The sequence below is a fragment of the Nycticebus coucang genome, chromosome 8 (assembly GCF_027406575.1).
Source record: "Nycticebus coucang isolate mNycCou1 chromosome 8, mNycCou1.pri, whole genome shotgun sequence".
NCBI classification, from domain to species: Eukaryota; Metazoa; Chordata; class Mammalia; order Primates; family Lorisidae; genus Nycticebus; species Nycticebus coucang.
The window spans coordinates 88,203,975-88,229,562 of record NC_069787.1 but is presented as its reverse complement, the minus strand read 5'-3'; the positions used below and the strand labels follow the sequence as shown (position 1 = coordinate 88,229,562).

At 46.0% G+C, this 25,588-nt stretch overlaps 1 protein-coding gene across 1 annotated transcript; it reads left to right on the top strand.

Moving 5' to 3' along the window:
- Nucleotides 1–1,817: 1,817 nt before the first annotated feature.
- Nucleotides 1,818–25,588, top strand: POMGNT2 (protein O-linked mannose N-acetylglucosaminyltransferase 2 (beta 1,4-)). Its single transcript, XM_053600315.1, has 2 exons — nt 1,818–2,055; nt 23,297–25,588. The coding sequence occupies exon 2, from the start codon at nt 23,394–23,396 to the stop codon at nt 25,134–25,136; it is 1,743 nt and encodes a 580-aa protein (XP_053456290.1). The 5' UTR covers nt 1,818–2,055; nt 23,297–23,393; the 3' UTR covers nt 25,137–25,588.

Genomic DNA, 25,588 nt, shown 5'->3' with positions numbered 1-25,588 from the left:
ATGTAACCTTGTGAGATTAACTTTTTTTCACCCAGCATAATACCCAAGTTGTTGCATGTCTGTTCCTATTTATTGTTGAACAGATTTTATGGTATAGATGTATCACAGTTTGTTTAGCCATTCTTACTAAAGGACATTTTGTTTGTTTCTAGATTTTGACAATTACAAACAAAGAAGCTATGAACAATTGTGTACAAGTTTTTGTGAGTGTGAGTTTTCATCTCTCTGGGAGAAATGCCCAAGTAGTGTGATTCGTGAGTCATATGGGAAGTGTATGCTTAATGGTTTTAAAGAAACTACCAAACTATTTGTGCCAGCAATGCATGACAGATCAGTCTTCTGCATACTCACCAGTATTTAATTTTGCCATCACTTTATTATTTTTCTTTTAGCAGTTGTAATAGGTGTATGGTCATATCACAGTCTTAATTTGCATTTCCTTAATGGCTATTGGTGCTGAACAGCTTTGCAAGTGATTATATCAGTACGTCAGCTTTGGTAAAATATCTATTCATGTCTTTTGCTCGTTTTAAAATTTATGGCCCAGGATTCAGTTTATTTTAATAAAAATGGATACTTTAAAAGAATGTGTGTTCATTTATTGTTGGGTGGAGTGATCTGTAAATATCAGTTATATCAGGTTGGTTTGGCGTCTTTGAGCTACTTTATATTCTTGCTGACTTTGTGTCTAGTGTTCAACCAATTCGTAAGGGAGAGCTGTTAAAGTCTCCAGCTATAATTAGAGGTTTGTCTATTTCTAATTTTAGTTCTATCAGTATTTGATTCATTTATTTACATTGGCACTTAGGACTGTCATGACTTCTTGAATTGATTGTCATGACTCCTTTTATCATTATATAATTATCCCTTTTTTATCCCTGGGAATTTTCCTTCCTCTGGATTCTACTCTGTCTGAAATTAATATAGTCACCCCAGCCTTCCAATGGATGATTGTTATAAACAATACTTTTCAGTTTTGCACTCATCCATAATCATTACAATTTCTTGGAGAAGCTCTTGACTGCATATTTCTAAAGGCTTTTTTACTATATTGACAAATAACCCAGCATAAATTTACCAACTTACTGTCTAAACGCTTGGGGATTTATCATTTAACATAATTATAAATTAAAGACAGCATTTTTTCAATTTGATAAGCAGAAATGTTCTCATAACTGTGTCAGGGTGGAGGTAGTTAGTCAGTGTACCTCTAAATGACTTCAATTCTCATTTTTCCTAGCAAGAAATCAAGAGGTCTAAACGTCATAAATCAAGAAATAGAGGCATATGTATATGCTGAGAGTTGGTAGTAAATGTCAGATGTAGCAGCTCTCAGAGTTGGGAGTAGTTGCCCTTGAGGAGCTGGACAGCCAAGGTGGGATGGGATGTGGGCAGGCGATTGCCCTGGTAAAGAAGCGGAATAATGTTTTTATTTTTTAATGTTTAATGTTTTATTTTATTTCAGATTAATGAGAGTACAAATGTTCAGGTTACATTGTTTTCATTTCTAAGGTAAGAATGATGCTTTTGTATTTAAGCTCCCTGTAGGATTATGTTTTTTAAAAGCATGTAAACGTATTAATTACTTTGACTTTATAGATGACACTTGGTTGTTGGTTTAGCTTGCATTTCAGTGTATTGTCAGAACTCCCATAATGTGTAACCCCCGCACCAAGTAAAACCCACGCTTCGCGGGCGCCTCTATACCTCCCAAGATTCCGCAGGCTGCGCTCAGACGGGGACTACAACTCCCAGGACTCCGCGAGCCGGGCGGTGGCGCTGGCCGAGCCCCCGGCGCCGGAACCCGCTGCGCATGCGCACAGGCTCGGGCGCCGGGCTCGCCGGCCCGGCAGGCGCTCGGCAGGGACCTGTGAACCTGGCGGCGGCCGTGGCAGCTGACTCCGCGGAGCGGCCGAACGTGCTTCTCCCTGCCTGGGCCTCTTGCGCTCCGAGCTGGCGCCGTGGGGCCGTGGCGGTGTGGGAAAGCCGGCGCCGCCGAGGGCCCCCGGGACGCGGCGGCTGAGGTAGCTTCCGCCCCCGGAGCCCGGGCTTCAGGTGAGACGCGCGCACTCGGGGTTGGTGTCTCTCCGCTACCCGTCTGGAGTTTGGAGGGGAGGGATCGACCCCCGACCTCCTCTGGAGGGGACAACTAGGAGTTGGACTCTCGGGTCAGGGGGAAATTTTTTGGCCGCTTCAGGAGCTGGGGAGTTTGCAGAACGAAGTGACGTGTGTTGCGGGCTGAAGGAGGCGCGGGAGGTGGGCGCGGGGGACGCGCGGGTAGAATCTCAGGGTGCGGGTGCAGGGGCCCGGGCAGCGCCCCTGGACGTGCCTACTGATGCCCTTAGCTCTTGGCGGGCACTAGCAGCGGTTCCCCACGCTCTTTTGCTTAGGGAGGTGATGGTGCGCATTTGGTACGGGTGGCAGGGAGCCAGTCGGGGTGCGCAGAGTGGGGTCTGGGCCATCCCAGTTTACTTTGAAAGCAGAACCTGGGCAGGTCTACAGCTGATCCCTGGACTCCTGGGGGCTCTGGAGGGCACCTGCTTTGCGTCCTGTGGCAAAAGCCTGCCACAGCCTGCTTGACAGTGGCAGGGTGGCCTCTGAAGGAGGGACGCAATGGATTCCTGACCCTATGCGTCTGTGTAGGAACCCGTTTTTGCCGCTGATTGGCAGCCCTCCTCTAAAGTATGGGACCTCGAGGCCAGAGTCTTGCACAACGATGCTGAGAGGCCAATGTCCGCTTTCTTTGAGCTGGCCACCCCTCAGAGCCTACTCTTGGAAGAAAGAGCCCGCTTGGGAAGGAATGACTTCAAAATTATGGGGCGAGCTTGGTATGTAGTAGCTAAGAGCGCAGAGGTAGGTTCATTCACCAAATATTTACTGTTACACGTGTCTGTTACCATCAGTGTGCCCTTGAACAAGTCGCTCTCTTCTCTGAGCTTCTGTTCCTTTTTCTGCTAAATGGGGATGAATGTACAGTACCTTCATCACCAAGTTTGCTGTGAGGATTAAATGAATAATGCTAGGCAAGTCCTCAGTCCTGTATTTGGAACACAGTGTGTGCAGCAAATACTATCTAATCATGGTTGCTAGTCAAAGGAAATGTTAAAGTTGAGTTTGGAATCCATGTTTATCTTTACTGGAACTAGCTGCCCTCTCTGGTGTGCATGGACGTTGGAGATCTTCCAGCTCATCTTTTCACATTACATATGAAGAATTTGAGTTCCAAGTCCCTGAATCTGAGTCCCAAGTGGTGGCAGAGCTGAGAAAGAGCATAGGTCCCTTAATCCCCAGAGTGAGCCTTGGGCCCCTAGGAGGACAAGAAGGGGAGAGTGGAGATTCTTAGCAGAGGGGACGAAGTGGCACTGGTGCTGCTTGGGGTTCACCGTAGCCATGTAAGCATTCTGGTTGGCAAGTTTGTGCTCTTAACCTTGTTTTAGAAAACATTTAGCAATAAACAAAGCTTTTAGTGACTGTGGCGTATACATCTAACTAGAAAATTAAATTACCAGATGCCTCATTTCCCAAGGGTCCTTCTCAATCTCAGCTTGGTTGTCAGTGAGATACTTTCCCCCAGGACCTGCTGATCACATGATTTCCAGGGTTTCTTATATTGGCTGAAATACTGAATGTAAAAGGCAAGAAGCTACAAAGGTTGTCATGGGCTTTGGAGTCAGACTTGGGTTTGAATCTGAGTTCCACCACTTAGCTGTGCGATATTGGGCAATTCACTTAATAATGCTAACTACTCATTCTAAAATGTGAAATGGAATTAATAACATCTCCTTTAGGTTTGTAACAGGGAATAAGTAAGATAATGCATGCAAAGCACTTAACATTGTACATGGCATAAAATAAGAGCCAGCGAATGGGAGTTATTTTGTCATGATTAGTAGTAATATTATAAAAATAATTGTCAGGCACAGGGCTCTGCCTGTGTTGTCCTTTTGAATTCACTAAACCACCCTGTGAAGTAGGCATAGTTGGTGTTTTTCAAGCCAGGAAATGGAGGCTTACGGGGTGGGTCATGCAGCTCCTGAGTGATAGGGACAGGAACTTACATTCTAGCATCTTCTGGCTCTAGAACTGGTGCCATTTAATTCTACTCTGCTACCTGTGGTCTTTGCCATTCTCGAAGCACAGTTATGACCTGCGGCAGCCTCCAGTGTTGCAATGGGGCGTCTCCTCGCACCTGTCAGGTAAGAGGTGGGACTTGTAGCATGTGCATTCCTCTCTTTGGTTGGATTAGTGATGAAGCTGGAGGAGGCGTGCATCTCCTGGGTGAGTTCAGGGGATGATGTGTTAGGAAGAGGCCGTCCTGCCCTAGCATCTTTCAGCTCTCATCGTTGGACCACAGAGCTGGGTGAGGGCGCAGGCTACTTGGATATGGGAAGTGTGTTATGAAAAGAAATGCCCTTGCTTAGCTGACAGGAAGAGCTCCTAAACTGTATACTTTTCTGGCTTGGTCTCTGCTTTGGGCAGCCCTTGCTTGAGCTGTGGATGTCGGGAGAAGTAGCCCTGGACTGAGAGCCAGCACGTACGCCACCGTTTTAATCTTGGCTGCCTGTGAGAGCTCATACTTCCTGTCAAGACTTTTTTTTTTTTTTTTTTTTTCTTTTTTATTGTTGGGGATTCATTGAGGGTACAATAAGCCAGGTTACACTGATAAGACTTTTTTTATAACATAAAGAGTTGGAGGAAATCATTTCTAAGGGCTCTTTTAGCTCTAAAAAGCAGTGGTTTTGTAGTTCTAAATTGATGGCTGAACCCTCTCAGCACTGCATCAGGGAAGGTGGGCTAATTATCACCCCAATATGCTATTCAGACTCTCCTTGGGGTAAGACTGTGGCCACAGCTTCCCAAGCCACCTTCCACAGCAGCTCGCTCTGCCTGACTGGGCAGGGAGAAATTACAGCAAGAAGCCTGGGGTTGCTAAGTTACAGTTGAGGGCCTATGAGTCTGTGTTTCCACAGCTATCTACATCTGCTCTGCCCTTGACCAATAAAAACCTCACCACTCTGTAGTCTGCCCTGCTTCTCTGTCACTGATTGTTGCTCCAAGTGAAAGATGAGCCCAGTACTTAAAAACAAGACCTCTGAGTCAGAGGCAGGTTCAAATCCTGTTGCCCCTGCTTGAGCTGTAAGGCTTTAAGCAGGGTTCTTAACCCCATTTACCTTGGGCTTTCTCATGATAAAAGAAAATAAGGATAATACTAGTTAGTACCTGCACTGGAGGGCTTTTATGAGGTTTGAAAGAAACAGGGCAGGAAACGGACTTAGGAGAGTGCCTGGGACATAGGTGCTCAGTGAAGTGTGATGGTGTTACCATTCATCTCCATCCCGTGCCCCAGAGGCCAGCATCCTCTTTTCTCTAGTTAGCCTGCACAAAGATCAATCCTTCCATTTTCTCAGGCTTCCCACATCCTCACTGGTACATACTCCAAACCCAGCATCTGTAAGAGAACCAGATCTTTCACTTTGCCAGTGGTGACTGCTGTTGGTATAGCCATATGTTAGGAGTGTATCTCTTTTTCCCATTTTGAGAAGCATAACAGAGAGCCTCTTCCTCACTGTTAGCAGTTAGTCAACCCTGCATGAGCCTCAAGAAGGGGCTGAGGTCTCTGTTGATTGCTACTGTTACTGTCATTATCATTGCAGTTCCTACATTGAGGAACATGGTAGCAAATAATTGGCCCCAACACTTAAAAATTGTTGAAGTCACAAAAATAAAGGAAAGACTGAGAAGCTGCCCCCCAATTGAAGGGACGAGACCAGTGGTTCTCAACCTTCCTAATGCTGTGACTCTTTAATACAGTTCCTCATGTTGTGGTGACCCCACACATGAGGAGTGGTGTCTCAGTTCCTAAGATCATCGGAAATAATGTGTTTTCCGATGGTCTTAGGTGACCCCTATGAAAGGGGAAAGGGACATTTGACCCCCAAAGGGGTCGCAACCCACAGGTTGAGAACCGCTGGACTAGACAGATGTGATAACTTGATGCTGTGGTTCATCTTGGATTAGATTCTGGCCCAGGAAATAGAGACCATGGATTAATAATAGTATAATATCAAAGTTAATTTCCTGAATTTGTATTGTGTAAGACACTGTTCTTATTCTTAGAAAACATACAGTAAAGTCTTAGGATAAAGGGGCAAGATGTCTCCAATCTATTTTTATTTTTATTTATTTATTTATTTATTTATTTTTGAGACAGCCTCAAGTTGTTGCCCTGGGTAGAATGCAGTGCCGTCACAGCTCACAGCAACCTCCAACTCCTGGACTTAAGCGATTCTCCTGCCTCCGCCTCCCAAGTAGCTGGGACTACAGGCACCTGCCACAATGCCGGTCTATTTTTTGTTGTAGCCATCATTGTTGTTTGGCGAGCCCGGGCTGGATTCAAACCCGCCAGCTCAGGTGTATGTGGCTGGTGCCTTACCTGCTTGAGCCACAGGTGCCCAGCCATCAATCTATTTTTAAATGATTCAGAAAAGAGAGTTTGTATACAGACATCCATCAGTCTCCTTGGAGATTGGTTCCAGGACTCCCTCCTATTTGAATATAATCTACATGTTTGAAATCATCTCTAGATTACTTATAATACCTAATACAGTGTAAATTTATGTATAACATAAATAGTTGTTATACTGTATTATTTTAAAACTGGCATTTTGTTGTTGTGTTGCTATTTTTTTGTTTTTGTTTTTTTTCCTCCTGAATATTTTTTAGCTACATGCAATTGGTTGAACCTGTGATGCAGAATCTGGTTATTATGGAGGGCTGACTCTATAGAGAGAATGATAAAAATAAATGTATCAAATTAGCAGTTGGTGAATCTAGGTAAACATGTAGGGGAGTTCTTTGTAGTAGTAGTATACATGCAACTTTTTTATAAGTTTGAAAAGTTATTTCCAAATGCTAGGCATAGTGGCTCAGGCCTGTAATCCCCTTTGCTTAGGAGGCTGAGGTGGGAGAATAGTTTGAAGCCAGGAGTTCAAGACTGCTCTGGGAAATCTAGCAAGACCCCATCTCCAAAACACGAGGGAAAAAAATTTAGCATAGCAGTGAGATTGCTTGTTCACCTATGTGTTTCTTTGTGATTATTTTATGCTTCCTAAGGCGGATGTTTTCTGAATCTCTTGATGGATTTGACCCTCTCAAACTGGGCCCAAGGACCCATCTGTTTCAGTGTACACACTGGGATCTGAGCATCCCCTGTAAGAATTGTTTTCATTAGAATTGGTAGTTTCATCTAGAAAAATTGGCGTAGGCATGTTCTGCTTCATGTGTGAGAGCCTCATGACAGAGGTTCATACCATCCTATTCCCTGTTTGCGTCCCAGTTTATGACCACCTTGCTACACAGTAGTGCCACTCTGTGATGCCAGAGGGGTCAACGCAGGCAGATGTAGCTTCTAAGTAACCCGTATGTGCCAGGCAGAAGCCAGATGACATGGCATTGTTTGGTGGCTAAAAACGGTGAGAGGGTTGCAGGCAAGCTGGTGGAGAACTGGGCTCCCCTGTGTGGCTAGGCTGTCCTGCCCCCCACTTGAGCCTTGGCTCATCCTCAGCAAAGACTGACATCACCCATCTCACCAGAATCGCACAGGCTTGAATTCTCTTGGGGTTTTACCATCTTTGAGTGGCAATAGAGTCATAATAGTATAATATCAAAGTTAATTTCCATTATATCTTGACACGGAATTAATGTCTCCAGCTTTGACTTTGCTTTGCTCTTTATACTAAAGCAAGGACCTGTGTCAAGGTTTTAGTTTGAGATTGTGAACTCTTAACTAAATGTTAAATATACCTTAATAATTAAACTTGTCAAGTTTTGTAAGGACCACTAGAGGCTGCCAACCTTTTGTAAAGGGTAGATATCTGTGTCAGACAACCTGATCTCCTATAAATGTCCCAATTTATCAATAGCATTAGATTAATATTTAATTCTGAAGCATATATAAGCATTGTGTTTCAAATGCCAATTCCTTATACTACTTCTAACAAAAAGGGGGGGGGGTGAAGGAGAAACCATTCTCAGGGTAAGATTGAATTAGTGAAACTTGTTTGCTTTTTACTAACTCAGAATGTGTGAGCTATGTTGTTGATAGAGGACCAGAAACTTCCGTAATTCAGTCTGCATTTAGGATAAAAAACGCTTTTTTAAAATCAAAAACAAAATAAGAATTCTATAATTTTCTATTGGAAATATGAGTAGCCCTTAAAGGTCAAATTGCTGTAATATTAATATAAAACCTTCTGGCTGGGTGCGGTGGCTCACGCCTGTAATCCCAGCACTTGGGAGGCTGAGGTGGGTGGATTGCATGAGCTCATAAATTCAAGACCAACCTGAACAAGAGCGAGATCCCGTCTCTAAAAACTAGCTGGGCGCTGTGGCAGGCGCCTATAGTCCCAGCTACCTGGGAGGCTGAGGCAAGAGAATCACTTGAACCCAGGAGTTTGAGGTTGCTGTGAGCTAAGATGCCACGGCACTCTACCAAGAGTGACCAAGTGCGACTGTCTCAAAAACAAAAAACCTTCTATACCTCCTGGCCTGGGCCCTGCCGGATATTCTGCAGCCTGGGTCTGGCAGGTGCTTGCTGTAGTCTGGTCCCCGCTCCTCCATAGCCCTGGTCTTGGAGGAGTGACATGTGAACAGCTGGTTCTGGCAGTCACCAGCTGGAAACCCAGGTGTAGGCAGTGCAGCCAAGAGGAGGGGGGGATTTGCTTTAGACCAGAGTTTGCAAGTGAGCATTGTTTTCACCAGGCAGCAGTGAGGCCTGCAGCCCCAGCCCTTGGTGCAGGTTGTCTTCGCTCAGTTTGAATAGTTGCCTAGTTACAAATTAGGACATTTCACATTTTAAATGGATTTCTAACTTCTCTGGAAACACCAGAAGAGTATTATTATGGATTGGATTGTGTAATCCAATTCTTTCAATCCAAATTCTTATGTTGAAGCCCTAACTTCCAAAGTGATTGTATTTGGAGATAGAGCCTTTAAGGAGGTAATAAGGAAGGGTAATGGGGGCACAAGGATGGGGATGTGATCTGATAGGACTGGTGTCCAAAGGAGAAGAAGAGACTGGAGCTCTCTGTCTCCCCTTTCCATGCACGAACAGAGAAGAGACTATCTACGAGCCAGGAGGAGAGGCCTCAGCAGAAACCAACCGTTGAGTTTGTACTCTAGGCCTGGTGCTTTTACTCCTTATCAGACCTCAAGGTCCTTATGGGCTTTCCTGTGCTTGTGTGTGGGGCTGGCCCAGTCCCCCAGGGTGGACCCTGCACCCAGTGTGGGGACCAGCCTTCAATGGTGGCAGGTGGCCTTCACTCCCAGAAGTAAAGGCGTCTGCAGGTGCAACAGGCTTATCAACACCTTCCGCCAACACTTCTGTGAACAGATGGGATCCCAGAAAGGAGGATTCAGTAAGTCTGTGGGACTCTGATAATATTTACCTACTCTGGGGGCTTAATAAAGTGGTTTGGGAGGTGAGTTGGGAGCATCCATCTTCCTGCCTCAGTTTCTAAAGGCCTTTTTAAAACATGTTTTAATCTCTTGTTTAGTTCTTTTTTTTCTTTTTTTTTTTTTTTTTAATTCTTGCCATATCATGTTTTGTCCTGGCTGAGCCATCATCTCTGTTCCACACACAAGTGGGTCTGGTACCCAATGTAGAGGAGGCCTAGAAAGGGAAATGTGGTGATGATTGAGGACCCTGGAATGCTGAGAAGATGAGGTCCTCGTGGTGCCTGGGCCGTTAGCATAAGACAGTGCCTAGGATTCATGTTCAAATTCTGACTCACTTCCTTACAAATGGAGAGACTTGGACATGTTTTATTTAGCTTCTCCCAACCTCTGTGTCTCAATCTGTAAGGTGGGAATAATAGGAATTTGTTAGCCTTGATCCTCTTGGTTTTAGGAGTAAGTGAAAAAAACATACATACAATTTTTCATACACTGCCTGGAACATAAAGTGCCGGAGACTAATGGATTTATTTCAAGGTATGAGTGTGTTGCTATTTAATAATTGTCAGTTGGCTCAGCACCCATAGCTCAGTGAGTAGGGCACCGGCCACATACACTGAGGCTGGTGGGTTCGAGTCCGGCCCGGGCCTGATAAACAACAATGACAACTGCAACCAAAAAATAGCCGGGCGTTGTGGCAGGCACCTATAGCCCTAGCTACTCTGGAGGCTGAGGCAAGAGAATCACTTAAGCCCAAGAGTTAGAGTTTGCTGTGAGCTGTGACGCCACGGTACTCTACCAAGGGCGACAAAGTGAGACTCTGTCTCAAAAAAAAGTAATAATAATAATTGTCAGTAATCTGGGACTCCATTTTAAGTATGGGTTGCATGGAGGCACAGTGCAGGGCATTCAGCAGGTAGCACTGAAACCTCATTAGTGAGGGGTCAAAACTCACTTTTACGGCATGAAATGGAGTAATAGCAAGAGGCAGCTTTTCCTAGTTTTATTTCCTCGGCTTTTCTAAAGAAAAGCAGGTGAATACAGAGCCAGGTTGTCAGGTCCCCTTTAAAGCCCTTCTTTCTCCTTTGGAGTTTCAACACTGAACATGTGGTCACACCTGCATTCTCTCTCTCTCCCTCCCCTGGAGAGCCTCCTTTCTGCTCCAGAGCCAGATGACTCTGGTTGATCATCAAGGAGCATTCTCTGGTCATTGTCATTAGTCCAAGAGGGGGGCTGGCCACAAAGCAGGATGGGATGTATGTGTCCTGATTGGGGATTGTTCCTCCTCTGAGTGCGTGAGAGGTTTCTTCTCTTCCCCACCCCTTGCCCCCCTTTAATTAAAACCATGTGTTCTGTGTCTTGAGAATGGTTTCCAGCCCAGTCTTCAGAGTTCAGAAACACTGGGTTTGGATGTAGGCTTCACACCCACATGGCCTTGGACAAGTCACAGAACCTTCCTGACCTCAGATTCCTCATCTAAGCATTGAGAGTGATGATATCCCATTTCATTGGGGTGAGCTCTAAATGGGGTGGTGTAGGCAGAGAGCTGGAAGCCAGTGAAGGCAGGTGGTTGTCCTGGCTGGAGCAGGGGAGGGCTGGAGCACCACTCATTGTTAGGACTCTGGTCATGTCCTTGCCCAAGCAGGAGAAGGCTGATCTGAATTGTTTCTTTCTCTGTGTGGAATGGTCCATATCAGAGACCCATTGGAGACTCTCTGTCCATCTTTGGACATCTTTTACTCCCCACTGACCACAGACCTTCATGCTCACCTGCAGATCCTAAAGAACTAGCATAGGTTTTCAGGAAGGTACTAGGCAGAGACAAAATATATTATCCTGGGAGGCCCCAGTGTCTAAGCACCACCTTCTCACCTCTTCATGACAAGACTCCCTCTGGGCAGCCCTCATGTCTGAGAGGCAGCACAGATGGAGATGTATGGGGTGAATATCAGCTTCTGAGCCTCTTTCTAGATGGAAGATGGGGACCAAGCATGCCCTCCTGCCGAGCGCAGCAGTAAGAAAGGATTCAGTGAGACGGTGTGTGGGTGCACGCGCGTGTACATGCATACACCCAGCATGGCACTGGGCTAATAGTGGTTTCAACACTGGACATGTGGGTGTGTGGCACTTGCAGATGTGACTATAGACAGGGTGGAAACTTCCCTGCTGCTCACGTGTGGGTTCACTGGGATAGACAGCATGAAGGGCAGCAGGTGAGGGAGAGACAAATTCCAGCTCCACCTTTGAGTGTTTGAGCTGGAGAGAGTTCCCTGGCACTGAAAAGGTAAGATTTCTTTTGACACTGGGATTCTGGTGTGTGCCCATTTCAGCACAGCCAGGTGAGAGTTGAAGTGGGCCAGGAGGCCTTTGGTCTAAGAGTTCTTACCCCTTGTCAACCAGTGCCCTGGTGAGGTTGTTGGCCCATAGGGATGTCCTGAACAATCAGTCAAACATCAAGACCAAGCAGACAGCATCAGTCAGACCAAGCCACCATCAGTCTGCAGAAGGTAGCCGCTTAGCTCCAAGTCTTTCTCAGTGCTGGAGACCTGGAAGGGAGGCTTGGATTCTCTCTCTGCTCTTCCTGCCACTGTCCTGTCATCGTGGAGAGTAGCAGCCTCTGCGGGCACTGGGAGCCCCAAGGAGCAGTGAAAATTTGCCTGGACAAAGGGGAGGGTCTGCTGCCCAGTAAGCAGATGGTCCAGTTGTTCTGCATCATTTTTATTTTCTTGCCAGAGAATTCTGTGATTATTATCCAGGAACATTTCGATGTGGTGATGGCGAAAGGCCTCCTGATCATCTTTAGGGCTAGGGATCTGATTACTCTTTGCCTCCATCTGTTGTCTTTGACAACTTTCCTGAGGAGTGTGCCTGCCCTGCAGTTCTCTGGCTTACGTGGGCTGCGGTAGTGCAGCTGGGGAGGAGGGTGGGAAGCAGACTGGAGGGGTTTATAGTGACTTGACTGCCCAAGGACTTGCTGGCTTCCTGCTGCCACACCTTGGCTACTTTACAGTAAATGGAAATGCAAGGATGGCTTTCCATGTCTCTCTACACTGACAAAATACAAAAATATACATGCTAATTAAGGTTCCACTAGGAGCAGCTCTGAGCCAAGGATTCAATTGCAAGTAGATGACTTATACTCAGTCCCAATAAACATGAACAGGGGAGTGAGGAAGTGAGACTGGGAAGGGAAGGCAGCCAAAAGGTTGTGCATCAGGCCGTTTACTAGTATAGACAGCTGGAGCTTAATCCCATTGGGGAGCCCTGGGAAGACCTCAAAGCTAACTCGCCTATGGGTTATTTATGGGCATTTCTGCATCCATTCCCTTCTTGTAAGTGGTAAAGTTGGTAGAAGCCCAAGCAACTGGACCTCCCCTTTTAATCCCATGGTTTAATCATTCATGCTTTAATCACCATGCTATTTCTAGCAAAACGTTGCTCAGTCCACCCCCAGCAAACCTTTCTTCCCATTTTCCCCCATTGGAAGAGTAACTCAGGAACTTGAAATGCCCCGTGCAGGTCCACGTGAGTCAGTCTGTCCTACCTCTCTCAACATCATTCTGGCAGGGACAACAGAGTTGGGGGGAACCTTGGAACTAATTAGAAACAGTCCTCTCATCCCCTAGTCTCAAAAGCTGAGACTAGTTGCCTGTTTGCCCCACAAGACCCCACCCCATGTCTTCTGATCCCATGAGCTTTGCTCCAAGCCTCTGAGCTCAGTACTTGGCTGGGACTGGCCATTGCACACACAGCCAGCTAGATCTAGATGAGGATCCTGGTCACTGCCCCACCTCCCCACCTGCTGCCAAGCCTGCCTCAGACCATAAGTACACCTAAGTACACCTAGGAGAGGGGCAGGTGGCAGAGCAATCACTAGAGAGGTGGCGAGAGGGGCGTCTTTCCTCATTTCCCAAAGGAAAATATTGCTTTCTGATATTCCCTGGGTGTGTATATTTTAGCTTTAGCTTCTGTTGGAAGCTGTTGTGTCTCTGTTCAGAGTAAAATGTGCATCAGTTAATGGCACATACGCTTGCCTCCCATCTCTACAGAGAGCTTTGTTTGTTTGTTTTTTTCCAAAGTTAATTTATTTCTGAACCATTCTCCAGAATTCTCTTGTCATTTTAATAGTGATTTGATTCTTCGTTTCCTTTTTAATTTCTTATTATGTCCAGCAAACACAAAAGAGGATCATGTAAAGAGCCCCATCATTGCCTCCATGATGATGAGTATCCTCCCGTTGGGTTCTGTCTCCATGCTTTCTTTGCTGGAATATTTTAAACCAAACCACATACATGTCATTTTACATATAAAGACTCACTGTTCTTTAAAAACCAAGTCTGTTCACATATACTGTATCTAACTAAAAAAGAAACTTTAAAATATTCTGAATAAATTTTAGACTTATAGAAAAGTTACAAAAAGCACTTCATCCAGATTCTCCTAATGTTACCATAGTACAGAGCCACAGTACAATCATCAGAACCCAAAAATTCATACAACACATTAAACCACAGACCTTTTTCAAATTCTGCTAATGGTCCCACTAATTTCCCTTCTGTGGTCCAGGGTGCAAACCAGGATCCCACACTGCATTTTCTTGTCATGTCTCCTTAGTCTTTTCCAACCTGGGCAGCTCCCCAGTCTTCCTCTGTCTTTTATGGCCTTAACGCTGTTGAGTACTGGTAGTTGCTAGAACATCTCCCAATTTGGGTTTAAGGTTTTCCCTATTAAGTAACCTATAGACCATATTCGGAGCTACAATGGAAGCTAGAACCAGGGTTCCCCAGTTAGGAATATAAATTAAAGTTATGTATTTGGTGCAAGAATACCACAGAAGTGAGGTGCCCTTCTCACGACATCATAATAAGGGGTACATGATGTCAGTATGTTATTACTGGTCAGGTTAATTTTAATTACTTGGTTCAGGGGATATCTGCCTAGCTTCCCTACTCTTGTTTCTATTTTCTCCGTTGTATTTAATGTATATCTCATGAGGAGATAGTTTGAGACTATGCAAATACCATGTTTCTCATCACACTTTCACGTACTAATTTTAGCATCTGTCAGCAGATCTTGCTTGCAACACTTATTACTGCGATATTTGCCAAATGGTGATCTTCTATTTCCATCATTGCTTCTACATATATTAACTGGAATACTGTAAGGAAGAGCTCGCCCTTCTCTCCTATTTATTTATTCAGTTATTTATTCACATCAATATTAACTCATGGATATTTTATTCTATGGTTTTTAATCTGTTATCATTACTTTTTAATTTTTTTTTTTTTTTTTTTTTTTTTTACTGGAATTGTCCCTGATTTAGTTATGGGGTTTTCCTTCAGGTTGGGTACTGTGACTTTTTGCTATGTCTTACCATTTTTTTAAGGCACTTTCTTACATTCTAACACTGTAAGATGTTCCAAGTTCATCTTATACTTTCTCTGCTCCAGTCCTAGACTCAGTCATTTACCTAAGGAGCTCTGGTTCCTTATAATAGAGAAAGATATTTAAAAACCAAGGTCTGTTCACATATACTGCTCCTATGCCTCCATCATTCTAGTGTGAGCCCTTCTTGAGTTCCCTGGTCCAGATTTGACCTGCAGACCTCAGGGTGGTCTCACTACCCCCTGGTGAGACACTCTGTTCTCCCTGACTTTGCATTGTCTTCTTAAACCCTTTTCATCTCTTCTCTTATTTTTTGTTTTTTTCCTCTCCTGATCCTAAGGATGAATTAACTTTCTCTCCTTCTGGCCACCTGAATACTGAATACCACTTCTCACTGCCAGGCTATCTTCCCATGTTGAGCAGGGAGACACTGGGCTGGGTGCTCCTCATTGACTTATCCACCTCTGTTCTCCCAGACAACCTCCACGCGGCTCTGCTCAAATTCTCTGATCTGGCATCACAGCCACTGACATTCTGGCCTTTCTGGTTCCTGGGTTCTCCTATTATTCTAGAGAGGGTGATGTCATCACTCTCTCTGAGGGCTTGTCTTACTGAGTACACAGGTATTCTCTCTTGAGCCATCTTGTATAGTCCACACCACGGTGGTGGTAAAGACTGGGACACTGGGCAAAAATGGTCATATATCAGTAATTTAATGTGGTTAAACCTAGTAACACGGTAGTTCTTTGCTGGTGGGGCTGCTGGTTGGAGAATTCCCAGATGGGGTGTGCATATTGGAGAAAGCATATGCAGCAATATAATTTTACATTAAAATGCACAGATAGATATAGATATAAAATACCAACTTCATAAAGTAAGGGTTGATGAAATCCACTGATCTTCAGGGGCAGACAGTGCAGAAAGGAGTCTCTTGTGAATGAGGGATTCTTGGAGCAAGAGGATACTGAACTTTGTGGCATGAGAGTTTTTCTTCAATATCAGTGGGTGCCTGGGTTGGAAAAGACCCAGGAAAAACCAATGTTTAAGTAGGTTTCTCAGCTGCAGGGTTTCTCGGCTCATAGAGACATCTTCCCTGGAGATGAACAGAACTGAATGGATGGAGTCAAAACTCAGCCAAGAAGGCAGCCACAGCATCCTTACCTGAAGTTCTTGGCCCTTCTTCCACAAAACCCATGAAGTCCTGCATGAGGGATGTGAAGTTCAAGGGCTAGCTACTTTCTTCTCAGCAGGACCCTCAGGGTAGCTGTTATTTTATTCTCTTCTCTTAGAATTAAGACAGCCCATTAGTCTATGAATCAGTGGGAATTTTATTAAAGGACTAAGTTTGAGTCCATAGGAATTTTTTTTTCTTTATTTTCTTTCTTTATTTATTTATGAGACAGCGCCTCAAGCTGTCACCCTGGGTAGAGTGCTATGGCATCACAGCTCATAGCAACCTCCAATTCCTGGGCTTAAGCAATTCTCTTGCCTCAGCCTCCCGAGTAGCTGGGACTATAGGCGCCCACCACAACGCCCAGCTAATTTTTGGTTGTAGTTGTCGTTGTTTGGCAGGCCAGGCTGGATTCAAACCTGCCAGCTATGGTGTATGTGGCTGGCGCCTTAGCTGCTTGAACTATAGGTGCCAAGCCACCCCATAGGAATTTATTTAAAATTTAAATCATCTGCAGACTTTGGGACTTGAATTGCTATAAGGAGTGTGCTCCTGTGTCCCCTTTGTACAGAGCATGACCCGTTAGGTTCCTCTGCTTGTGCCCTGTATTCCCCACCACCACCACTTCTCACTGCCAGGCTATCTTCCCATGTTAAGCAGGGAGACACTGGGCTGGGTGCTCCTCATTGACTTATCCACCTCTGTTCTCCCAGACAACCTCCACGTGGCTCTGCTCAAATTCTCTGATCTGGCATCACAGCCACTGACATTCTGGCCTTATCTGATTTTTCTAAGTCTCTCTCTACTTCTCTTTGTAAACCATCCCCTCCAACCAGCCTGGACTGGTTGGTCTTCTTGGGTTACACTCCCTGACAGTGCCCCATCCCCTTTCTTCCCACCCCTGAGACCACATCTCTGTTCCTTCTGAAAGCTCCAGGAAACACCAAAGCGGAAGGACTGATTTTTTCCTCCAAAGAGATCTGACGCTTACTGCCTGCAGGGCTCACTATAGCCCTCCTACTGCCAGTTCTGTGACTCCTAAGTAGCCTTATGACTAAGTTGGTCCTTGTCCTCCACCAGCAGGTGGCACTGGTGTGGAAAATTGTTGTAGTTCCTCTTTGCTACAATAATTATAATTCGATTTGCTTTCTTATAGAAAAGTTTCTTAGGGAGAGAGCTTTGTTTACTCAAGTTTGAAAGCTCCAGGGGAAACTGATGCCTAATAGCCCCACTGCATTAGAACACAGAGTTCAGGAATAAGAGATGCAGCCAGACCCTGTGCCTTTGCCTTATATACAAGATTTTGCATCAGGTTCTCTCTGTGTACTAGTTAGAACATTCTGGCTGTGAGAAGCCAAAACTCCAGCCCATTCCTTCAACAATAAGGAAAGTTGCCGTCTCTCACAGCAGGAAGTCAGGTGAGGCTCAAAGATGTCACCAGCGTTCTTTGTATCTCTTTGGCCACACCATCTGTGGCTGGTTTCTGTATGGTCAGCAGGTGGCAGCCAGCAGCCGTGGATACCACCTTCTTTTTCTGTCTAGTGGGTGGGAATGTGGGATGTGACTCCCCATTCCTTGGTCTGATGGGCCCACTTGGGCAACATGGCATGCCTGGGCTAGAGGCGTGCTCTCTCTTGATGGCCCCTCCTGGAGTACAAGGTCTTAACCCCGTGAGTATCAGTGGGAGGCTATCTGGACAAAGTAGAATCTTAGCAGGAAAAGGAAAGGGAAGATGGATGCCAGGGGAAGCAAGTGTCTAGATGCAGAGGCTTGTGGCCAACCCCGCCATGGTGCCACAGATGACATAGGTAATAACATGTGCTGGCTGGCTTCAATTTCCATCTTCTCCTGCTTAGATTTAAAATCCTTTGTTTCAGATGACTGTGATGAAAAGTGACAGTTCCTATCTCAGCACTGATCAACTTTTGCTTCAAGTCAGATGAAGGTGGCCAAGTGTGTCCAAAATATTTTAAAATGCCAAATTTCTTTGTGTATTTCAGTGGCCCTTTTGTAATTATCTGATGTCTCAAGCTTCTTTCTTTCCACTATACACTCCACCTATTAGATTGAACCTAATTGAATGAAATTGCTGTTTTTGTACATTCCAGGTGATTGAGTATCAGTATTCACAAGGTGTAGCTAAAGCATTATTTCTGACCTCCTCTGCAATCTTGTGGAGTTGTACCCTTATCTTTGCCAGTGAGTGGCTTAAGTTCATAAAGGCCTCACAGTAGGTCAAGAAGCTGGGATTTGACCTGGAGTCTGTCTGGCTTTTTGTCTTCAAACTTTCCAGTGGGAGGCAGCATACACCCTCTTCAGGAAGCTGCCTTGCAACCAACAGTATGCAGGAACTCAGAGCCAACCTGGTGTGGGGTATGATGTGATAGCTACTATATGATAGTTACCTATACTTACTTTATCGGTAACTCCAAAAAAGCAAACCCACCAAAGTAATTTAGGAGTCAGCTTCCTATTCTGACTGTGGCTGACCCAGCCTCCCTGCCCTGCTCTCCCATAAGGTTCAGAGTAACATCCACATTGGACTGGCTGCAGCCTGGAGCTGGGCAGGTGGGTGGAGAAGCCAAAAGGCTGGGTTGTATGAGGAACTCTCAGACCTCAGAACCTGAACACAGAAGCTACACTGCCAGGCCTGCTAGTGACCTGCCAGTCTCCCCACCCACCCTTCTGGGAGGCAACATTGTCCCAGAAGTGCTCAGGATTCCTCCCTTTTTATCCTGGCTATGCCATAGACTTGCTGTATAACTTTGGGCAAATTGCTTCTCTCTATCAAACAAAGAGGACTTGCTTAGTGGTTATTAACCTTTGTAATTGTGCGATTCCTTCTTAAGAGCCAGGAATAGCTAGTGACTCTGGAACTCCCAGAACAACATAGTGGTGAGTTCCCTGGGGTTTCTTTTACTTCCTGTATACCCACATTGGGTGCTAGAGAGGCCCACAGCCCAGAAATGCCAGAGGAAATAGACCAAAACAAAGCTCCCAGGAAGCTTGGTCTCCTTTGTCAAAAGACTGAACAGGAGCAGTCAGCAAAACAGAAACCTTTTTGACCATAAACACCCTGTTTCTGAAAAACATCAAGGAAAATTTTGGCCTCTACCTCCACTTCCATCCCACCCCCACTTTAGTAAAGGCCAGTGGATAGCCTAGATTTTCATCCTTGCCTGGCACTAACCAAATGCCTCCCCGCATGGAAAGGAGGACTTTCAGTACTGTCTAGTGCTGACACCTGTCACTTACTACTAGTACCCCTGAGGTATCCATGGGGCCTCAACTTCAATCCCCACCCAGTGGTGCCAGTAGAGGCCAACGGCAGAGGCTGAGTTGCCATCCTGACTCAGCAGTTGAGTTTCCCCCACCCTCCCAGTCAGGGGGGTGCTGACAGAGGCCTAGTGAGGAGGCCTGGGATTCTAGCCCCACCCAGTGGTAAAGAGTCAGCACTCTTTACCTCTCCCTTCCCCCACCAGCACAGTTTCAGCAGAAGCCTGCTGAAGTTGAAGACTTAAATGAGATCCAGAGCATCATAACCCTATTCCTAGAATGTCCTGAATAAATGCCAGCAAAGAAAAAAGATATAAAAAACTAAACGGAAAGACTAAGTGAAAAAAATAGAGTAACCAAAAATTTTAAATTTTTGGGCTCAATGAAGAGTAGGCAGAACAAAGGAAAGAATCAGTGAAGAACATGAAGACAGAATGGTAGAAAATATCCAGCCTGAGCAACAAGGAGATACAAGACTGGACAAAAATTAACAAGGCCTCAAAGACCCATAGGAAAAAATTGTTTTTAATCTAGCATTGGTGTAATTGGAGAGTCCCAGGAGAGCAGTGTGAGGCTGGAAAAGTATTCAAAGAAATAATGGCTGAGTATTTCCCAAATTTGGTGAAAGACAAATCTACAGATTCAAGAATCTGAGCAAACTCCAAAGAAGATAAAGCCAAAGAAACTCATGCCAAGACACTTTATAATTGAACTTCTGAAAACTAGACAAAAACAAAATTTTAAGAGCAAAAAAAGACAATGTATTACCTTTAGGGGAAGCACTGTTCAAATGATAGCAACTGACTTATCAGAAGTCATGGGGCAAAGGAAGTATCACAGCACATTTTTCTTATGCTGAAAGAAAAAATTTATTACCCCAAAATTCTGTAGTCAGTGAAATTATCCTTTAGGAATGAAGATGAAATCAAGACATTTTCATGAAAGAAAACTAAAAGAATTTGTTGTCAGTCAGGAGGCTGAGGCAAGAGAATCGCTTAAGTCCAGGAGCTGGAGGTTGCTGTGAGCTGCGTGATGCCACGGCACTCTACCAAGGGGCATAAAGTGAGACTCTGTCTCTACAAAAAAAAAAAAAAAAAAAAAAAGAATTTGTTGTCAGGAGATACACCCTAAAAGAATGGCCAAAAGAAATTCTTCAAAGAAAGAATATGATAATGGAAGGAAACCTATACCATTAGGAGTAAGAAAAAACAAATAGTAAAAATCGGATAAAAAATAGACTGTCCTTTTCATCTTTGGGAAATTATATTTGCCAGCTGAATCCAAAATTATAATATTGTCTGATGTGGGTCCAATGTATGTAGAGTAAATACTTATGATAATTATCTATGAATTCTCTTAACAATTATTGTTATCTTAATAGCATTAATATTCATAATGGTGGTATTAGTAGTCTTACTGTTAAGTATTACTACTTAAGATAATACTTTTAGTTATCTTAAAAGTATTTTATGATAATCTTATTTAAAATATATTGTAAAGGGGAGAGGATAAAGGAACCTAAATAGAGGCGGGGTTTCTACACTTAACTTGAAGCATTTGCTGAGTCCTGGCCCAGCAACAGCCAGGAGCCTTGGTGGATGAGAGAATATTATAGATGTGCAATGTAGGTATGTAGAACCGGAAGAGGATATTTAAAACCCTTCTGTGATTTTTGCTTCAATTTACAAAACATTTGTCAATGGTGACACCCAAACACAATTCTCTTCCTTGACCACTGGGGTGGGGGGACATGTTTCTACTCTTGCTTTTATGGGATTCTAAAAGTCAGCAGGCATGATTTCTAAAGGAGCTTTAACTACTAAAAAATCTATACCAAGAGATACATTAAAAAACAGTATAGGTAAATAAAAATGAAATTCAAGTAATCCATGAGAAGGTAGGGAAAACAGAGAAATGAATAACGTGGATACCTACGCCATACCCCAGACCTGCTAACCTGCAGCCTTTAGGACTGGTGTGGGGACACGTGGGATTTTAGCAAGTGCCCCTTGAGGGTTCTCTATCCTCCTAGATTGAGAACCTTTGGCCTGACCAGTATCTTCTTTTTTTTTTTTTATATATAGACTTTATTACTCCTGTCCAATCAGCATACCTTTTACTTATTTTTAAGAAACAGGCTCACTTTGTTGCCCCCAGTAGAGTGCCGTGGTGTCACAGCTCACCACCACCTCAAATTCTTGGGCTCAAGCGATTCTCTTGCCTCAGCCCCCCAAGTAGCTGGGACTATAGGTGCCTGCCACAATACCCTGCTATTTTTAGAGATGGGGTCTTACTCTAGCTCAGGCTGGTCAGGCAGTCCACCCTTCTCAGCCTCCCAGAGTGCTAGGATTACAGGCATGAGCCACCGTACCAGCCCTGACCAGTATCTTTTAAACAGCAAGTTGCCAACCCTATTAGTAAGTAGGTTGGAAAATAAGAGGATCATGACCAGCTTTTTTTTTTTTTAATGGACTTAGAATAGGATAGAATAGACTAGAAAAAAACACTAGAGTACATAACACCTAGACGAAGTAATTCTCATTGTCTGAAATTAGGGGTGGGGGTGTGTGTTATATAATATGTGCTTGTGTGTGTTTCCAACCCTTTGACGAGGGTAGGCCAGGAGAGATCATACCTCCCAGAACGGCCTTCACCTAAGCCTGACAGGAGTTGATAGACACATATCTCAGCTTTCCCAAAGTAGTGAACCCTATATTGGCTTTTGTCCCCTCTCTCTCTCAATTTTCCCCTCTCCTATGAGTGTTTCATGGGATGAGTTCTCAAAGTGTTTAGATGCAAATCCTCGTCTCTGACTCTACTTCTTAGAGTCAGACACTTTCTCTTTCTGGGCAAGAGCTCCCTTTGCTTGTTTTCATTTCAAGGAGGTAGAAATTGCATCAGAAGCTAGCTGCAAAGGAATAAAAGAGCATATAGCTCTCCACACAGTGCAGCATAGGTAAAGCTGAGATTTTTCAGCTGTCTGCATAGTCCTGGCTCCAGAGGAGGCATGGTACCCTTCATGATATGCAAAAAAGGGGAGGGAATGCCCACTCTGCAGCCAGGCCTTTCTATAGGTGTGTGTATGTGGGAAAGGGTATTTGAAACCCCTTTGGGATTTTTCCCTCAAAATATAAAACATTTGTCAAAGGTAGACACCCAGATACAATTCTCTTCCTTGATCATCAAGGGGGCACGTTTCTACCCATTCTTTTATGGGATTCTAAAGGCCAGCAGGCAGTCTGCTCCTTGCTCATACGTCCATGTCTCTCAGAAGGGATGCATTGAGGTCTTGGTATGTTAGGAACAGTGTTCACAGGCCTTCAATGCCAGTTCCCAGTTAAGGAGAAGTCATGGCCTGGCAGTCCAGCAGCCTCAGCCCCTCACAGGGGTTTTTCCTATGGCCTGTCATCTCATAGCTCTCTTGTTAGCTTTGGCTGCAGCAGCATTTTTATAACAGACATCCTCGGAATTTCAGTGACATGCAATAAAAAGCTCTTATTCACCTCAGGAGTCTGTGTGTTGGCTGTCCTTGGCTGGGTTTAGCTGATGGCTCTGCTGATCTTAGCTGGGCTCACTCAGGCATCGGGGTCAGCTGAACTAAACAGGGCCCGGCCAGAGCAGCTCTGCTCCATGAGTATCTCACTCCTCTAGGGAGCGAGAGGAGGGCCAACAAGTTAGCCTGAACACATTCTTCTTATGGCCGTGTCCTAAGTACAAAGAGGGCAAAGTCAGTCCAGGTACAATCCAAACTTTTGATTATGTTCTGTTAACAACATCTCACTGGCCAAAGCAATTTATGTGGCCAAGCCCAAAGTCAAGTGTAAGGATGATGAGGAGGGAATAAATATTTTGAACAATGGCCTGATCTACCATGCCTACCAGTGTGCACAGTGGCTGCCAGGAGCCAGTACTATGCAGGCACACAGAGCTTTGCACAATGCCTGTGCTTGGTGGGAGCTTGTAATGGCACCAGGCAGACTATGCCAACTCCTTTTCCTTCTCTCCTCGTAGGCTGTCCTCCAGTGCCCGTAGGGATGGGTGAAGCCCACCTGGCCTGTGGCACTTCTCCGTGGCCGTCTTCTCACTAGGGCCCCACAGCGGCATTAGGATGCACCTCTCAGCAGTGTTCAACGCCCTCCTGGTGTCGGTGCTGGCGGCTGTCCTGTGGAAGCATGTGCGGCTGCGGGAGCACGCGGCCACTTTGGAGGAGGAGCTGGCCCTCGGCCAACAGGCTGCAGAGCCAGCCCCAGCTCTGAGGATCGACTACCCCAAGGCGCTGCAGATCCTAATGGAGGGCGGCACACACATGGTGTGCACAGGCCGCACACACACGGACCGCATCTGCCGCTTCAAGTGGCTCTGCTACTCCAACGAGGCCGAGGAGTTCATCTTCTTCCACGGCAACACCTCTGTCATGCTGCCCAACCTGGGGTCCCGACGCTTCCAGCCAGCCCTGCTCGACCTGTCCACCGTGGAGGACCACAACACCCAGTACTTCAACTTTGTGGAGCTGCCCGCCGCCGCCCTGCGCTTTATGCCCAAGCCAGTGTTCGTGCCCGATGTGGCCCTCATCGCCAACCGCTTCAACCCCGACAACCTCATGCATGTCTTTCACGACGATCTGCTGCCGCTCTTCTACACACTGAGGCAGTTCCCTGGCCTGGCCCATGACGCCCGGCTCTTCTTCATGGAGGGCTGGGGCGAGGGCGCACACTTCGACCTCTACAAGCTCCTCAGCCCCAAGCAGCCTCTCCTGCGGGCACAGCTGAAGACCCTGGGCCGGCTGCTGTGCTTCTCTCACGCTTTCGTGGGCCTCTCCAAGATCACCACCTGGTACCAGTACGGCTTCGTCCAGCCCCAGGGCCCAAAGGCCAATATCCTCGTCTCGGGGAATGAGATCCGGCAGTTTGCACGGTTCATGACAGAAAAGCTGAATGTGAGCCAGTTGGGAGCCCCCCTGGGCGAGTCGTACATTCTGGTCTTTAGCCGCACCCAGAACAGACTCATCCTGAATGAGGCAGAGCTGCTTCTGGCACTGGCCCAGGAGTTTCAGATGAAGACAGTGACAGTGTCCCTGGAGGACCACACTTTTGCAGATGTTGTGCGGCTGGTCAGCAATGCCTCCATGCTAGTCAGCATGCATGGGGCTCAGCTGGTCACCACCCTCTTCTTGCCCCGTGGGGCAACTGTGGTTGAGCTCTTCCCATATGCCGTCAATCCTGACCACTACACCCCATATAAGACACTGGCCATGCTGCCTGGCATGGACCTCCAGTATGTAGCCTGGCGGAACATGATGCCCGAGAACACAGTCACACACCCTGAGCGGCCCTGGGATCAGGGAGGCATCACCCACCTGGACCGGGCTGAGCAGGCTCGTATCCTGCAAAGCCGTGAGGTCCCACGTCATCTCTGTTGCCGGAACCCCGAGTGGCTCTTCCGAATCTACCAGGACACCAAGGTGGACATCCCATCCCTCATTCAAACCATACGGCGTGTGGTGAAAGGTCAGCCAGGGCCACGGAAACAGAAGTGGACAGTCAGCCTATACCCCGGCAAGGTGCGGGAGGCGCGATGCCAGGCGTCAGTGCAGGGGGCCTCAGAGGCCCGCCTGTCCGTCTCTTGGCAGATCCCGTGGAACCTCAAGTACCTGAAAGTGCGAGAGGTGAAGTACGAGGTGTGGCTGCAGGAGCAGGGCGAGAACACCTATGTGCCTTTCATCTTGGCCCTGCAGAACCACACCTTCACAGAGAACATCAAGCCCTTTACCACCTACCTGGTGTGGGTCCGCTGCATCTTCAACAAGACCCTCCTGGGACCCTTTGCAGATGTGCTGGTGTGCAGCACGTAGCAAGAGGGCCCCCCAAGCTTCAGGAGGTGGCTCCTCCAGCCATCGTCCTCAGGCTCCCTGAGCCCGCTGTGCTATAACTTCTGTTTGTTATTTATTGACAGATCTGTGCCAGACCTGTGCCTCCATGTTGTCTTACAGCGCCTAGGGTATGGGTTTCCAGTGCTCCTCTTTTCGCCAGAGAGATAGGACCCCAGCCTCCCTCCCATCCTGATCATTTGTACCCCTGGAGAAGTTCCTTAGCAAAGAGGAGGAAGGAAAGTAAGAATCCCAAGGAACCCCTTTGGCTAAGTGATCATGCTGTGTCCAGCTGAGTCCTTCTGGCATCCAGATTTCTGGAAAATGAGTAATCATGAGGTTTTTGGGGTGGGTGATTCATCAGCTTCCATCCCCATGAAATTTCCTATAGCCCAGTGAAGGGAGTGTTTGCACATCCATTAAATGATATAAGCATC

Excerpts from the sequence above, each read along its gene's own strand:
- POMGNT2 (XM_053600315.1), top strand. The coding sequence starts at position 23,394 with ATGCACCTCTCAGCAGTGTTCAACGCCCTCCTGGTGTCGGTGCTGGCG.